Source organism: Dipodomys merriami, unplaced genomic scaffold (assembly GCF_024711535.1).
Source record: "Dipodomys merriami isolate MVZ:Mamm:240054 unplaced genomic scaffold, mDipMer1.0.p SCAF_32, whole genome shotgun sequence".
Classification (NCBI taxonomy): Eukaryota; Metazoa; Chordata; class Mammalia; order Rodentia; family Heteromyidae; genus Dipodomys; species Dipodomys merriami.
The window spans coordinates 8,951,313-8,968,171 of NW_027204715.1; the positions used below are offsets into that span (position 1 = coordinate 8,951,313).

A 16,859-nucleotide genomic window follows, 5' to 3' on the forward strand; every position below is an offset into this window, starting at 1 on the left:
AAGCAGCAAGACAAGCTTTGCACAAAGCAAAGTGGTGCTCTTTTTTTTTTTAATCTTGCATTACTCTCAGCCGATGCTGACTAATCCAGTAATCTTCTCTATAAGGGATTAAATGATAAAGGTTTAAGGTGTTAGCACTCACAGGAGGATTTATCACTTACAGAGAAATCTGCAAGATGAAGGGTTGGTTAGGTAGAATTTCCTAAAGCCTGCATATTTTGGGCTGGGGAACAATTTGGACTTCTTTAAAAATTACTAGCTGAGGACAGAAAGTCAGCAGTTCTTAAGTAACAAACCTGGAATGTTGATCAGTTGGAAGGTAAGGTAGTAAACACAGGATTGTCCTTTCTCCTACACATTTCTCTTATGAATATGCTAGCAATAATAAAACTTTGAAGCTTCCATGTTTGGACTCATTTCAAAGCCATAAATAGGAGACTCACAGTCCAAGGTTGGACTGAACATAACAATGAGATCCTATATAAAAAGCAAATGGAGCAGAAAGGGCTGGAGGCATAGCTTAAGCAGTGGTTTACCAGACTAGCAAGTGTGAATCCCAAGTGTGAATCCCTACTACTGTAAAAAGCCAACAAAACAAAACCAGCAAAAAAAATCCCAGACAAAACGGGGGGGGGGACAGGGTGGGAGGGAAAGAACAACAGCAATAACAAAAATGAAAAAAAAAAACCCAGCAACTTCAACCACATGTTCATTATATATCCTATGATTCTGCTTGGATCTGCACGGTTCCCTTCCCAGACCCCTCAGGGTTATAATTTTCTCCAGCTTCTTTACAACCCAAGATCTCCACTGTTCCTTTAGTGGAAGTGTTGATAGAGCTGATAAAGAACCACAGCCAGCAGCTGGGTGCCAGTGGCAAATGCCTGTAATCCTAGCTATTCAGGAGGTTGAGATCTGAGGATCGAGGTTTAAAGCCAGCCTGGGCAGAAAAGTTGGTGAGAGTCTTATCGCCAATGAGTCACCAGAAAGCTGAAAATAGAGATGTGGCTCAAGTAGTAGAGTGCTAGCCTTGAGCAAAAAAAATCTTGGGATAGCACCCAGGCCTTGAGTTCAAGCCCCAGGACTGTGCACACACAACCATGGTTGGCCTGTTGGTTGCATGTAGATGAATACTCCACCTTCCCAAGTTAAGACCTTGTGTAATCAGAAGCCCAGAGCTAAGCTGTGTACTCATCCATTTGCATCATGTGCTCTAATAGTTAAGAGTGGTCTCTTTATCTCTAGCATCTTGTCTGTGTTCTTGAAGGAAGAGGACAAAGGGAAAAAGACTGTCTGCCCTTTCCACTGGCCAGTCATCTGTCACATGATCACCAGAGTTGGGAAATGTAGTAAAAAAATTTTTTTTAAAGCTGAGACTGGGTTCTAATAAGAAGAGACAGGATATTGAGTAAACAGCCTGGCTGTCCTTCTAGATTTTGCTTCATGTCTCTAGGCCTCATTGGGTTCTAGAGACACAGGCACACTGATGCCTCTGTACTAATTGCAAAGGATCATCTCTATATCTTGTAGGGAAGATATTGCACATGAAAGATATGAAAAATACAATGTAGCACACAATTAAATCCCAAAATGACAGATCAACTTGAATTATGAAGGAGCTTCATGAAAGGGGATGAAATTTGAACTGGATTGTGAAGGTTGGATAGGATCAACAGCAGCTGTCAAGAAACCCTGTTTAAATCCTCTGCACATGCTCAGTTGGCCCAATAGAGGAATAAAAGACCCATGTACAGTCTCTTTTTTCTTACTGCAGTCTGGATGAGCCAGTACATGTATCCCATACTCCAACACAAATAAATAAATATTATATAATAAATAAATATTATATATAATATTCTATTTTATATATAGCTGATTACCTGAGACAAATAAATCAGTCATAGCCCATCTCCCAAGATTGGAGAACTCTTACTGTCCAAATTCACACCAACCATTCCCTGTCTACCCCAAACGCTAACACTCTTAGTTAGTAGTCATTCCATTTAGTCACATTCCCCTCCTAACGCTCAGGACTTGCCTCACCCAGGAATCCTGCAACATGAGCTAGTGTTTTCCAGCTGTCACTTCCTGGGTCCACCACCAATTGTTCTGTGGCTGCATGGGATCACCCAATCTGTCTCTCTTCTAAGCAATTTTTATCTTTTCAAAGTGTTGACCTTTCTCTACCATTTTATTTTGGCATTGGGGAGGTGGCCGTGTTTTATCATTCAATGTCCAAAGGGTGAGGTTATTATGGTAGGTATGCCTTTGGCTTTTGAATTTAAAGAAGATACTTTTGGAACTCTGGGCAGAGAGAATCGTCACAAGGAAAAGGTTGTTGAATATTAAAAGCTAAGTCTCTTGAGGAATACAAAGGTTATAGCAAAAAAAAAATACTATGGAAGAAAGCGTGATGAAATTGAAATGAGCTTTTCCTCCTGCAGGAAAAATGAACATTCTTCCATGGTGGAGACTGCACTAAATCCCCAAGTTAGTCTCTGAAAGAACGGAAGCTCAGCAAGCCATGAGGAACTGGAGATCAGAGATCTTAGTCCCCTGGAGCTGTGGGGGGGGCCAAAGATCTTGAGTACTCCTCCAGCAGCTAAGTATTCTCCAGGGTGGCTGAATGTAACTTTGATGGGCACTGGCTTCCAGATGGCATGCATTCCCATGGCTGGGAGAGAGTCCCAGTGAGACATGGCCCTAGCAATGCTGAGGGGAAAGACAGATGTCGGGGAGGGAACCACTTGGCAGGATTTACTCATGGTGACCAAGCACCAGGTTCACCTTGGGGTAACTCAGAATGAGCAAGGACTTGATTAACAGTGAACAGCCCCAGAAAGTGAGTTTCTCTGAAACTTTCTGCCTTAGAGTGGAAAGGAATTAGAGATCGAGAGTAAAGGAAAGAAAAATAAGAAAACATCGCCAGCACACCCGAGTTATTGTTTATCCAAGTTTTAAAGAAGCTTTAAAAATAAACTTTTATCTTAAAATAGATTTACACTTACTGAAAAGTTATACCTCACACCTAGTTTTTTTTTTTTTTTTTTTTTTTTTTTTTGCCATTCTTAGCATCCTTAATAGGCTGGGAGGGTTTATTCTTTCACAATCATGGAAGCACTTTATCTTTAAAGTGCATGGGTGATTTAGATTATTTTTTTGTTTTTTACCCAATGTATTTTCTTAACTTTTGGATTCCATCAAGAACAGTAGAGGTGATATTGATCAAGAAACATTGTACTCACAAACTGACATGTGGAACTGAAATCCCTTGGTTCAATTATTTAAAGTTTAAAACAAAAACAACACTACTTTGAGTATAGTGGTACACTCCTGTAATCCTGGGAGTATTGAGGCCAGGAGGATCTGGAGTTCTAGGCCAGCCTGGGTTACAGAGCAAGACCCCATCTCAAAACCAAACCAAACCAAACTACAAGTAGACCATTTAGTTCTAAATTTTCCTTAGGATCCTGTTGGCCATGTTAGTTTCCCAGACTTTTCTTCATTTGACCTTGATAGTTTGGGAGCATGTTGGTGAGGTAGCTTACAAGAAGTTCCTCATTCATCTGATGATTTTCTCATTATTAGACAGGAGTTCTGAGTTTTGTGAGGAAGATCATAGAGGAAGAATGCCATTTTCATCACATCAACCTTATCAAGGGTACAGACTAGCAACATGGTTACTGTTTCTAATGTTTACCCCAGGCACCTGGCAGAGGTAGAGAGGTCACATTTCTCCAAAGTAAAGTTATTTTGTTTCTTCTTTCCATTTTTTATTATTTGTAAGTTACAGGGTGCAACCAGGCTCTCTATTCGGTCTCATTTAGGGCACAGTAGCCTCATAAATAATTATCCTTATGGAAGCACTGTCTCTTCTGCCTTATTTACTTGATTATTAATTTATACTAATATAAATTCATGGATTTGATACATGCAGTTCTAATACATTGTTTTCTTGCTCAAAAATTTCCAGCTTTGGCCAAGAGAGCTCCTTTTTCTCGGGTGTCTGTTTGACACCGACTCCCTTACGCCCCCCCCCCAACTCCATCCTGGTTGTTAAAAATTTCTCCCCCAAGGGAAGGGGGAGAACATCCTTTTCCAGGCTCAGTACCAGAGCAGCCATTTCCCCCCAAGGAGCCCTGGTTCCTTTATCAGAGAAAGGTATTAAAAAAAAAAACAACCAGATCCGAGTGCTGCACTAAGTGGTTTGCTCGATCACGTCTCCTCCTCTGACAGACCCTGCGTATACCGCCGCCTGCATTTAGAGCAAGTCAAACAGGAGTCCATGAGCTCCCATCCAGTGCCACACAGCGACCACCATCCACGGGCCATTCATCGAACCACGGACGTTTCCAGTTTACGTGCAACTGGGTGGGAATGGTTATGACCATCGTTTTGCAGCATTCGGTGCGTTCGCTGCTGGCCTCGGCCCTGCCCTTCTCGCCGTTCGCAGCCGCGCCAGAGGCGTTCTTGTACCCTTGACTCACTCGGCACACGCGGACTTGACCAGGATTTGGGGTAGAGCCCATTCCCTTCGTCTCCCCTGCCCACCACCCTCTCTGCTCATTCAACAAGTACTCCTGAGCCCCGAGCGCGTGGCAGCGCGCGTGCGTGCGCGCGGCGTCCGGGGCGCACGCACGGGCCCGGTGCCCAGACGCCCGCCCCCCGGGCGGCGGAAGAACCCGGCGGCCCTGGCGTCACAGGACAGCGTTCACCGCGCCAGCTGGGGAGTCTTGACTCCAGGGCGCAAGGCCCGGCCGGAGAAGGCCAGCCTCGGTGGGGCAGGGCTTTCCGACTCCTCCCCAGGCTCGGAGCCGCCCCGGGCGGGGGGAGATCGGGCGGCGGCGGCGGCGGCCGGCTCTCCGCCAGCCCACCGCGCCCTCGGGGCGCCCGCCCACCCGCCCGGCGTGGCCCCGCCTCTCCAGGGCCCCGCCCCCCGCAGGCCCCGCCCCCGCCGAGCCCACGCTCGGGCCGTTGACGAGGCTCGCCGGAAATTGCCGAAGCCCCTCTTTTTTCCTTCCTCCCCTTTCCCTACTCTCCCTTTTCCTTTCACCCGGGTTCCCTCAGCCGTGATTTCCTCCCTCCCCCTCCTTCCTTCCCCGTCGGAAATCAAGATGGAGGCTCGCGGCTGCCGCCGGCGCCCGTGATTCTCAAGCTCCGGCCGGCCACCGACACCCCTCGGGCCTTTCCCCCCCCGCCCTCGGGACTGCGTGTGCGGCGCGGTGTCCGCCGCTGCCCGCGCTCCGGCCGGCGCCGCCAAGGCCGTGGCTCCGCGCTCCCGCCCCGCGGCCGGTCCGCGTTTCCCGGGCGGAGTCCCGGTCTATGTGGGCGCGCTCCCCGGGCCGAGCCGCCGCCGCCCGCCGCCCCGGGGCTCTGCCTTCGTGCGCCGGCCGCGGGCAGCGAGGCGCTGAGCGCCTCCAGGCCCGGTGCAGGGCGGGCGGCGCGCGGCGCTAGGGGCGCGGGGCCCGAGGCGGGCGCGGCCGCGGGCGCTGCCGCAGCCATGAGCGGCAGCGGCGGTGGTGCCGCCGCCCCCGCCGCGTCCTCCGGCCCCGCGGCAGCAGCCAGCGCGGCGGGCTCCGGCTGCGGAGGCGGCGCCGGCGAGGGGGCCGAGGAGGCGGCCAAGGACCTGGCCGACGTCGCGGCCTTCTTCCGATCGGGTGAGTCGCTCCGGCCAGGCGGCCCCGCGCGCCCGGCAGACCCCGGCGTGCCGGGTACCCGCCGGCCTTGGCCGGCCGGGCCCGGCGCGTTCCTGGTCCTCCCGGGTCACCGCATCCCGGTGCTCCGCGACCCCCGCCCGCGTGTCACGCCGTCCGCGTCGCCCCACGCGCCGCGGCTCGGCCCGGACGCCGCCGACTCTCCTCCCCAGCGCCAGCCCCTGGTTGCCGGGGAGGCCCCGGGCCCCCGACGGCCCCGGTTCCGCGGGTTGGGGCGCCGGCTCTTTGTCTCCTTCTCGGGAGGGCCGGGGAGGCGGCGTGGGTGGAGGCCCCTCGGGTGGAGGCCGGGCGGACGGGGGCCGGGCAGCTCCGAAAGCGGCTCCTGCTCCGTGCTGGTCTTGAGTCCCCTTGTCCCCGGGCCTCCCCTGCACCCCGCGAAGCGACCTGTTTTTTTCGACGGGTGCTGCTCTGGCCTGTCATCTCCCGGCCTCGGTCTACGCTTCTGTGAAACGGGGCAGCCATGGCAGCCGCTGCGTCGGGAAGGGCGGGGGGGGGGGGTGGGCCGTGGCCGAGCCGGAGTCTCCGGGGGCGGCCACGCGGGGGGGACATCTGGGGATGCGGTGTGCCCGGAGAGCGGCGCGGAGCCGGGACGCTCGGGGTGCCCGCGTGGGTGGCGTGGACACGGGGTCCCCCGGCGGCGGGCTCCGTGTCCACGCCCCAGCGAGGAGGGGCAGCGGCGGCCGAGGCGAGCGTGGAGCGGCCGGCGGGAGGTTGTGCGACCCGGGGCGGGGGCGTGACGGGGCGTCCGGGGGACCCCAGCGGCGGCGGCGCCTCCTCCTCCCGCCGCGACCCAGATCCCGCGCGAGCCAGGCTCGCGTCCCGCTCCCGGTGCCGCCTGCTCGCGCGCCCCAGGCGTCGGCGGAGCTGCGGGAGGAGGAGGAGGAGGCGGTGGCGGCCGCCGCCTTGGGACCCGCGACCCCGAGCGAGCGCGGTCCCTGGCAGCCCAGGCGCGGGCTGCCGGGAGATGCAGACGGCACGCTGGAGAGCGGCGGAGGGCGGGCCAGGTCGGGTCCCCGAGGGGCGGGCGTGCGGGCTGGGGCGTGTGCGGGTTGCTGGGTGGCGGCCTCCTGGACTGGCTGCGGAGGCCGGAGAGTCCGGGGAGCGATCTGCGCTGGGGCGCCGCAGCGGGAGCCAGGCCGTCGGCGCGCGCTGCTCCGGGGCCTCTTTCTAAACGAGCTTCCCGGATTCTGAGAGCACACCTCCACCGTCCTGGTAACCCGGAGCCGAGCGGGGAGGCCGGGGCAGAAGCTGGCCGCGCCGGTTAGGCTCCTGGTGTAGTACTGTCTTCCCTCCGTTTTTTTGTTTTTCGTTTTTTTCCCCCCCAAATCTGCCAGGCAGGGTTTTTTAAAAATTCATTTTTAGCGGGTCGGTTGTGGCTGAGAGTGATACACTCTGTCTCTACTGTGTCAGCTTGGGTTTTTGCTCTTCGCCCGAGTTCCCTGCAGAAAGCCAGGGTTTAGGAAAACCTCAATTCCTTCAGATGAAAAGCCAGCCAGCCTGCCTGCCTGCCTAGCTGTCTTTTTTTTTTTTTTTTTGGGTGAAAGATTGTGGGTATTAGCTCTTAACAACAGAACTGGGAAGCCACAGTCTAGCCTGTCTTCTTTCGATCATCTATTATGGAATAATAGATTCTGGGCAAAATTCAGCTGCTCCTCTGTTATCAGGTTCTTGTGCCCTAAAGAAGGAAAAAAGTATTTTGTTGTTGTTGTTGTTGCTTGTGAGACCAGACTTTATGCATGGTTTAGGAAACACTTCTTTTCCTCCTGTTTCTGAAGAATCTGATTTGACTGGACACCCACAGAAAAGCTGTGACCTGTCAGTGGTTTTCCCTGCACTATCCCTTTGCTTTGCGCCGTTTCCTTGTGCTGCTGGGGTTTCAGGACAGAACCAGGTAATGTTGCTCCTTGCCTTTTTCCTTTCTTTCATTCTCCAGTGTCTTGACTTTTAGCTGGATGAATTGTCCTCAGAAGCCAGGGCAGATTATCAGTGACCCATCCCAGAGGTTGTCTGGAACGACATTTGAGAAGTTATTTTCCCAGAATGTGTGCTCTTGATCTTGGCTGTGACATCTAGGCTAGTGATAGGTAGCTGAGAGTATAGAGAGACTGGTAGGTTGAATAGATGTGGGGCAGGGATTGTCCTGGTCTGGGCAGGCTTTGGGCAAAGATGCTCTCTGGCAAAGCAGTTCATGCAGAGTGTTCCTGGGCAGTTCTATTAAATGTGGATGTTGGGGAGAAAGAAGTGGCCAAATCCTGATAAATCTGACTTAATTTCCCAAGATACACAAACGAGAGATATATAGGTTCTCCTCTGGCTTGTTTAGATCAGGGAGAGATATGAACATTTTTTTCCAGGGTGTTTTTAAACAGAATGAATACTTCAGATATCAATGTGAACTAGTCAAAGGCTTTATATTTTGGTTGCCTTTCTTTTTTGTTGGTTGTTGGGCTTGAACTTAGCCCTCTACCACTTTGAGCCACAGTGCCATTTCTGGTTTTCTGGGGGTTAATTGGAGATAAGAGTCTGATGGACCTGTCTGCCCAGGCTGGCTTTGAATCATGATCCTCAGATCTCAGCCTCCTGAGTAGCTAGGATTACAGGAGTGAGCCACAGTACTTGCTGGTTGTCTTTCTTTTCTCAGCCCTGCAGTTGTGTTCGCTTGTCTCTTCTTTTTATTCCCTCTGTTCCTGCATTAAGCTTCATCTTTGTAGTCATAGTCTGAAAATGGGCACCCAAGGATGGATGAAAGGAGGAAAACTTCAGCTTAGAACTTTTAAACAGAACAATTCAAAAATAGAGTGGGATGCTGTGTGATTTCTCCATTAGTGGAATTGTTCAAGCAGAAGTGCTGCCACCTGCCAAGATGCGGAGTTGGGCACTGGAACAAGATGCTTGCCTCAGAGAGGTATTCAGGGAGATGGCATAAAGCAGTTTCCTTTTCTGTGCGACCTCTGTTGTTTCCTCAAATCAAGTGCCTACATAGTGTTCCCCATTTTTCTTTGGATTTTAGAGCAGTAGTGGCCCTTTCCTTCTGCTCCAGTCACCTAGTATACATACACATACACTTATCTCCTGTATGTACGGTTAATTTGTTCTCCACTTGGAAACTTGGCATGGGAAAGTCTTTCATTTTGATAGTTCTGATCACTAATTTGTAGACCTGATAGAACAGTTAATGTTAAAGTGAATTGAGTTGACAGCATTATGTGTCAGAGGGTAGCTAAGAGATTTTCTGCAAGTGTTGGCAAATCTTGAACTTCACAGAGCATAGCACTCAAAAAGGTAAAGCAGAATTCAAAGATATGAGCTAGTACAGGTGTTTTTTTTTTTTTTTTTTTTTTTAGCTGAGGAATCGCTTTTTAGGGAGATTGTGTGACTCCTTCCCCTCTTTTCCCCAGAGGAACTCAGTAGAGGTGGGGTCAGGGCTAGGAAGCTTGCCCTGGACTCTGAAGCTCTTTCCCGGATGCCTCTCATGGCCAGAACGTGGCTTACATTAGTTCTCAATCCCGCTGGGACCAATCACTTTTATTGCCAATCTATTTTGGGGCCCTTTCTTGTGGCAATAAATCATTCTTTCAAAGCTCCTTATTTAACCTTGTAAGTGTGTGTGTGTGTGTGGGGGGGGTGCTTATATAAATGCATTATTTTTAACCTGCCTGGCATGCTTTGGTTGGCAGTAAATGAATATGTGGAGAATAAAGGTTTGTGGTTATTCTGAAGTTATCATGCTGGGTTTCTTTTTTATTAAATTTTATTCTGGTCTCCTTGCTGTAGCATGTCTTTCCAAGGAATACACTAAAAAAATCAAGTCAGTCACTTTCTGAGGGAGTTGCATGCATACTTTTCTGTCCTGTGATTTAATGGTTTCCTTGAATCAAGGGAAGCTTTTCTTCATATTTACGTTCTTAACCTCACTTAATTGACTAGCCAACCTCCACACTTGCAGTGTGACTTCTGTTGTGTTTTGAAGCCTACAGCTTTGGTCATTGTAAGCAACAAAACAACTGTTTCAAGAAGTAGGTCCTTAGTATTTTGAAAAGAAAAGGTGAAAAAAGTTACCTGATAGTGAATTTTGGGGCTCAATTTTAGAAAAAAAGTAGGGAAAATTTTTTTAAAGGAGTGCTTTAAATGACTGCAGAAATTAGTGAAGAGCAGTAAATTCATCATTGAAAGCTTTTCACTGAGACCTTGACTTATTGATGTGTTATAATATATTCTTGCAGCTTAACATCTAAGTCACAAGTGAAGATATAAATGAAGCCATTTTAACTATTCAAATAATTAACCAAAATTTAAATGAAGTTAGTAGTGATGTTCAAAGTTAGGCTTGTTTGAAGATGATGAGTGTGTTTTAAAAATATGTAAGTAGAATGATTGTGTGCCAGTCCTGGACCTTGAACTCAGCCTGGGTGCTGTCCCTGAACTTTTTTACTCAAGGCTAGTGTTCTGCCACTTTGAGCCACAGCTCCACCTTTTGGCTTTTTTTGGTGGTTAATTGGAGATAAAAATCTCATGAAGTTTTCTGCCCTCAGTAGTTTTGAATGGTGATTCTTAGATCTCAGCCTTTTGAGTAGTTTAGGATTACAGATGTGAGCTACCAGCACTTGGTAGCTAAAATGATTTTTAAAGACCTTTTGTTTGTGTGTGTGTGTATGTGCATTTGCGTGTATGTACATTATTATCAGAACTTGAATTCAGTGCCTTCCACTTGCTCTGCTTTTTTTGCTCATGGATGTTGCTATACTTCTTGAACCATAGCTAAGTTCCCACCCCACCCTCCTCTCCCTTTTCGATAGATTTAGCATTGGTTCCTAAAAGTGGAAGATGTGTTTGAAGCCTTCTTAATCTAAATCAACTGGATCTGACACTTAGTTTGTTTATTGTTTGACTTCTATTGGCATAAGTTAAATTTTATCTCATATCTCTGGCAGAATTCCAAAGAAAAGTCAAATTCTTAATCAACAGCTACACTTTTACTGCCTAGTAAAATCACTTACATTGATACATCTGAGCTGTGTTTTACCTTCCTCATTTTCTCCAGTTCTCCGGTGAATTGACTTTTCTTTTCTTTTTTTTTTTTTTGTCGGCCGTGGGGCTTGAACTCTGGGCCTGGGCGCTGTCCCTCAGCTCTTCAGCTCAAGGCGAGCGCTCTACCACTTGAGCTACAGCGCCACTTCCGGTTTTCTGGTGGTTTATTGGAGATAGGAGTCTCACGGTCTCTCCTGCCCAGGCTGGCTTTGAACCTCGATCCTCAGATCTCAGCCTCCTGAGTAGCTAGGATTACAGGCGTGAGCCACCAGCGCCCGGCTGACTTTTATTTTCTTAGATACATTGTGATCGACAAACTTTTAATAACCACTTTTAGGAACTAGAAGCTCAGAAGACAGGGAAGAAATAGATTTCAGAATCCCACTGGTTCTGGGGGAAGATGTACTCTGCTTAGACATCCTTTCTCTCATTCCTGCTTCTCCCTGGTATTTGGACAGTAGTTTTGCTGAATTGACAGGTGATTGTGTGACTCGTTTCCTAGACAGGATACTGTCTATTGTGTCTTCTCCTTTTTTAGCTGCTGGGGTACAATAGGAGTGGGCCACAGTGAAAGCAAGGGTAAGTGGGTTTAATTACAGCCAGCATTCTTTCTTGCTTCTTCAGATTTTGCAAAGGAGCTGTTCCACAGAGCAGTAGGAAAGGAATGAACAAGAACCACAGTGAGGTGTCTCAAAAATCCCTCCACTTAGGAAGGCTGCTTTATTCAGACTGCCTTCTTCAGCGGGAGTCCTCCTGGGAATTCTATCCCTATATGTCTTAACAGAAGGGAAAGCAGCAGGAAAAGACCCTGTGAGGCCTTCCCTGCCTCTGTCCCTGAGCTGCCTTGGGCCCCTGATTGCAGACCCTGGTGCTCCCAAAACAGGCCTTAACTACTCACTACGTTTGTCCAACACCTGCCAGACTCTGACTTTACCCGAGCTGCCTTCCAGTTGATAAAGCTGAAATGAGATTCCTGACCAGAGTCCCTAGTGTGGTCTCCTAGCTTTATCATTTTATTAAGCCTTATTTATATATGCAGACCTTGTTTGTGGGAAATCTTACTCTTATAATGGTTAGCAAGTATATAAACACTCATTTTCAATTCTCATTCACTACTGGAAGTAATTTGCTTATTGCATAGTTCTCTTGTTACCTTGGTTTTCTCTTTTCTGTTCCTTCTCCATATAAGGAAGTCTGTTGAACACAAATTATTAACCATCTGCCCTCTAGGAAGTTGTTTGCCACAGCAGAGAAAGTCTGAGCAGGACTGTTAACACTCAAGGTAGAGGGAGTTAAGCTGCTGAAAGATACTGACTTCTGAGATTTATCCCTCTTGAAACTTCTTTAGTGAGTGGAATATTTAGTCTAATTGTAGATATGCTGTGTAGATGAGAAATCTTTGGGTGATAAATGTACTTGAGTTTTAGATTACTATTTTAACTAGCCTTACGCCTACTCCTGGGGGATTGCAGTCTATAGAAAAACCATTCTATTTGAGTTTTGTCATAAATGTGTATGTTCTAGGGGCTGGGAAGGTGGCTCAGTGGTAGAGCGCTTGCCTTGCATGCCTGAGGCCCTGGGTTCGATTCCTCAGCACCACATAAGCAAAAAGAAAAAAGCCGGAAGTGGCGCTGTGGCTCAAGTGGTAGAGCGCTAGCCTTGAGCTGAAGAGCTGAGGGACAGCACCCAGGCCCAGAGTTCAGGCCCCACGACCGGACCCCCCGCCCCCCCCCCAAAAAAATAAATGTGTACATTGTAGTTTTACTAACATCGAGACTTTTCTTGAACTTAGTTGATATAGAGACTCTTTGGTAGGTGTAAGGGTACTTTAGGTTAGTAGTGTCCATTACAGTTGATTTGCCTTAATTTTTTACAGCCTGTAGCTGTGTGTGGGTTCCCTTCAGGAGGGGTTTCTGTTAGTGGTGGCAGATTTGTCCTGGCAGCTGTGTGACCTCCTCTTTCCTTCAGTTCTAGGAAAGAGGTTTGCTGCTTGGTTTCTGCCATGCTGCTGGGAAGGGCTATGGGCCATGTGTTGTCTGAAGCAGTAAAACAATATATCTGTGAATAAATAAACTATAGCACATTAATTCCATTAGTGCTGAGTGGGAAAAGGCAGTCCCGAAAGTATGATTCCACTTATACATGACATTCTCAAAAAGACAGCTATACTAGAGAACAGGTTGGTAATTGACAGTAAGATGTTGGGGGTAGGAGAGTAGGAGAAGTAGGAAGAATTGCTGGAGTGAGAAGGAACTGTGTTTGTATCCTAGTTGTGTTGGTTCCATGTGTTAAATCTCAAAGAACTGTACAACAGCAGCAGCTATTTTAATTGTATGCTTTAAAAAAATATAGCATTAAAAAAACCTGATACTTGTAGAGGAAACTTTTATTATAGATCAAAGAATTATATTCGAATCATTTACAGCTTAATTAAAGAGGGACAATCCAAAAGGCAAATAGATATTTCAAAGAACATATGTCTCACCAACATTTAGCTCTACTATTAATCAAAAGAAATGGAAACAAAATAAGATGCCAACAAAATTCAAAACCAATGTAAGTCCTTTCTGTAAGTAAAACTGAGCAAAATTGAGTTCTTTTGGAAAGACTTTCTTTGACTTCAAATATGGTAGTTGCTTGGACTGCTTTATTTAGGACCTAACTTTTGATAATTGTTGGGGATAAATGAGGGAAATTTGAAAGGTAGGGTCCTCCTGGATTTTTATGAGAAGATTCACATTGGGAATTTATCTGTCATATGACAATCAAATCTAACTTAAAATATAAAACACAAATGAACCATCTTTAGATACGGACAGTTACCATTTCTATTGCTTCAATTTTTTTCTACTCAGGTGATTTTGCTTTTGCCCAGAGAGAAAAGACAATATCGGACTGGTTTGCAGTGCCTTGGTCTTCCTGGCATTAAAGGACTTTCTGGGATGTGTTTGAGAGGGCTTGTTACTACATTAGTATTTTTGTGAGATCATTTGCTCTTTGTTCTTGGGCCTTCCTGTATGTATTTGACTTCACAGCTACCTATTTTTTACAGTACTAACGGCTAATGAATGGATTGATAAAGTGGCTCCCCTACATAAGACTTATAACTATAAAATGAAAACTATTCTTTGTTTTTTTAATTGGCTTTTGTTAGTTGAGGGGAGAGGGAGAGATTTCATTGTTAAATTTCCACACATTTACACTATTTTCCAATTACTCTCACCTCCTCCAGCATTCTCCCTGCCCCACCAGCTATTCTTGAACTAGTATAAAATAATTCAAATGTAAAACTATAGTCCTTCAATATATTTAGGTAGTTTTTTTTTTTCCTTTTTTTTTTTTTTTTTTGGTTCATTGAACTCAAGGCCTGGGTGCTGTCCTTGAGCTTTTTCACTCAAGGCTAGTGCTCTACCACTTTGTGCCACAGTTTCACTCAGGTTTTCTGATTCTTAATTGGAGATAAGAATCTCATAGACTTTTTCCTGTCCTGTCTGGCTTCAAGCAGTGATCCTTAGATCTCAGCCTCCTGAGCAGCTAGGATTACAGGCGTGAGCCACCAGTAGTCATCTTTTTAGCTAGCTAGGTTAAAGTCTGTATCTATCCTTTCTTTTGTTATCTCTTTCTCTCTTTCTTTCTGTCTTTCTGTCTTTGGTGTGCTTGTGGTGTGGGGAATGGGTGTAGGTATGTGTATAATGTTGGAAAAGTCATAAAATATTCTGAAATTCAGTGGAATAGGTGGTTTCAATGCAAGAAGTAAAAGAATTCATATTTCTTACTGTATATGAAGTGACATGTAAATGTTGTGAACTCTTTAGGGTAAGTATTATTATAATTAGAAAATTATGTATCTGAGATGTTTTTAAGATGCTATTCAAAGCAGTCTGTGTATGTTGTTGATTTCCATTGTTCATTTTGTTCTTACCTTGCCTTATTCACATCTTCAAGATTGCTTGTTCCTTCTGTCTTTACTGCTGCTTTTGTATATCTCCTCTGAATTTGTAAGAGAGCAATCTTGGATAATTTGGATTCTAAGTTTTTATGTTTTCTTAGTTGTTCTTTTTTAGTTCTTTGTTCTGGATGACAGATGTCCTAGGGTCTACAGGGATAACATACTTTCATTTATTTTTGGATAACTTGTGTAACTTTTAAATGACAACACCTCTAACGTAATTCTCATATTGCTCTGAAACTACCACACAAATACTGGGAAAATACTTAGGCAAGAATGAGATTACAGATATTTTTACTAGTCACATAATCGCTAAAGTTTAAGTTAGCTATTATTTATGACATCCAGCAAGCTGGAATAAATACTAAACAGACTTGCTTGCATGTAGCTTTAAAACATTTTAATTGATTTCTTGTGTTCTTTTCAGTACCCTAGTAATGATAACTAGCATGCTCAGGAACATTACTAGCTCAAAACAAAAATCTCACCAAAAAGCCATATTACACATGGAGGGATGTAGTTCATACTTTTATTTAGAGTCATTCTACCTCCATCTGCGTATTGTATTTATCCTAATTATGTCAGTCCAGAAGCCTGGAGAACTGGTGTTAGTTTGATGGTTTCCAAGACATGCCTTTTCATGAGTATATCAATTCGGGTTGCCTACGTGGGAATAGCTCCTCATGGGAGAAGCCTCAGTGTAGTCTGTCAGTGTCATCATTTTGTTAGTAGACTCTTAAATTTCCCAACATTTGATTGAGACATTTGCAGGATTTGTTATTAGGCACCTCTTCATATCTTGGCAGCATTCATTGTTAGGGCCAGTCTGTATTCCTTTCTTTGCTGATTCAACCTGTTTGGAGATGGGACCTGTGCTCCAAAGTAAAGAGCTGGAAGCTTTTGACTTTTGAACCGAGTGCAGAATTGAGGTGAAATTCCAGACACTGTCAAAACTTGCATTGTTGATCTGAGGCCTTTGTTTTGAAAATGAAGATGCTGGGCAGTCTCAAAGTGAGCAGCTCGACTGGACTCCGTGCTTGCTTCTCACTGTTCTCTGTCTTTGGTAGCATAGGTAAGGGAGCAGTATTGAGAGGCCAGGACTGAGCTGTCCTCAGGGGTGGAGCAGTATTGGGAGGCCAGGACTGAGCTGTCCTCAGGGGTGAAGTGATGCCTTTGGAATCAGGCTCCATATAAAATAGGGCATGTGGAAAGCAGTAACCTGATTACATTTTCTTAGGATATTTAAAGCATTATATTTATTTTTCCTCTAAAAGCCAATCCTATCCTTCAAGAAACTACAGTACAGTCTTTCTTTATTATCTCTAAAACTGACACTGAGGGCTGGCATTTAACTACCTGTAATTGTAAGGTGTTTTATGTACTTTTTCTGCTGTAGACTAGAATCTCTCCTTCAGCAGGTGGATGCTATTTCTGTGTTTTGGATGAGTCTGTCAGCCTTTGCTGAGGATAAATGACCTGCCCCAGTTTGCTCTGCTTCTAAGGGCTGGAACTGGAATTTAAATCCAGATCTGCTGGATCACAAAGCCCTCTCATGCCTTATCCATCTCTACTAGAGGGAAAAGAATAAAAACACCCCTCCACCACACTTTGTACGCACCCTACAGAGTCCTGTGTTATCATTTAAAATAGTTAAAGTTGAATATGTAAATCATTGTGTGTGGAGGATCAAAGCTATAATTTACCAGTTGCATACCAAATAAAAGTTGAGGGAAAGATCCCAGGACATTACCAACCTTTTAAAATGTTGGTTTGGGCCTATAATTTAGTTTGTGTGCCTTTCCTCTTCTCACCTAATTAAAAGTTATTTACTGTTACATAAACCCCTAGTAGCTTCAGCTTTCCAATTGAAGCATAACTTTTCAGAAAAAGAATTCTCACACATTTGACATAGTTTACATATTATTTTGTTTGTCAATCATTTGAGAGTAAGGTGCTAATGTGATACTGACCCTTACTTCTGAGTTGTTTGGTATGCAATTCTCAGAGTGAAGTCATGATTTCACATCATGATTGAAATCAAGAAATTATTTAATTTTTAAAGACAGTCTCCCTGTGTAACCCAGAGTGTCCTTGAACTTGTGCAGTACAATGAGTTTGTAACAGAATGGCTGAATTACAGTATAACAGGGAAAGAATATAACTTTTTT

General features: G+C 46.0%; 1 protein-coding gene across 2 annotated transcripts in view; it reads left to right on the forward strand.

Moving 5' to 3' along the window:
- Positions 1 to 5,500: 5,500 nt before the first annotated feature.
- Positions 5,501 to 16,859, forward strand: part of Trio (trio Rho guanine nucleotide exchange factor) — a 320,123-nt gene continuing 308,764 nt past the window's right edge. The window contains exon 1 of one of the 2 annotated variants that reach the window (XM_070042198.1): positions 5,501 to 5,657. In XM_070042198.1, coding sequence (XP_069898299.1) covers positions 5,501 to 5,657 — 157 coding nt within the window. The remainder of the gene's footprint in view (positions 5,658 to 16,859) is intronic. The other variant, XM_070042199.1, reaches the window with a different exon arrangement.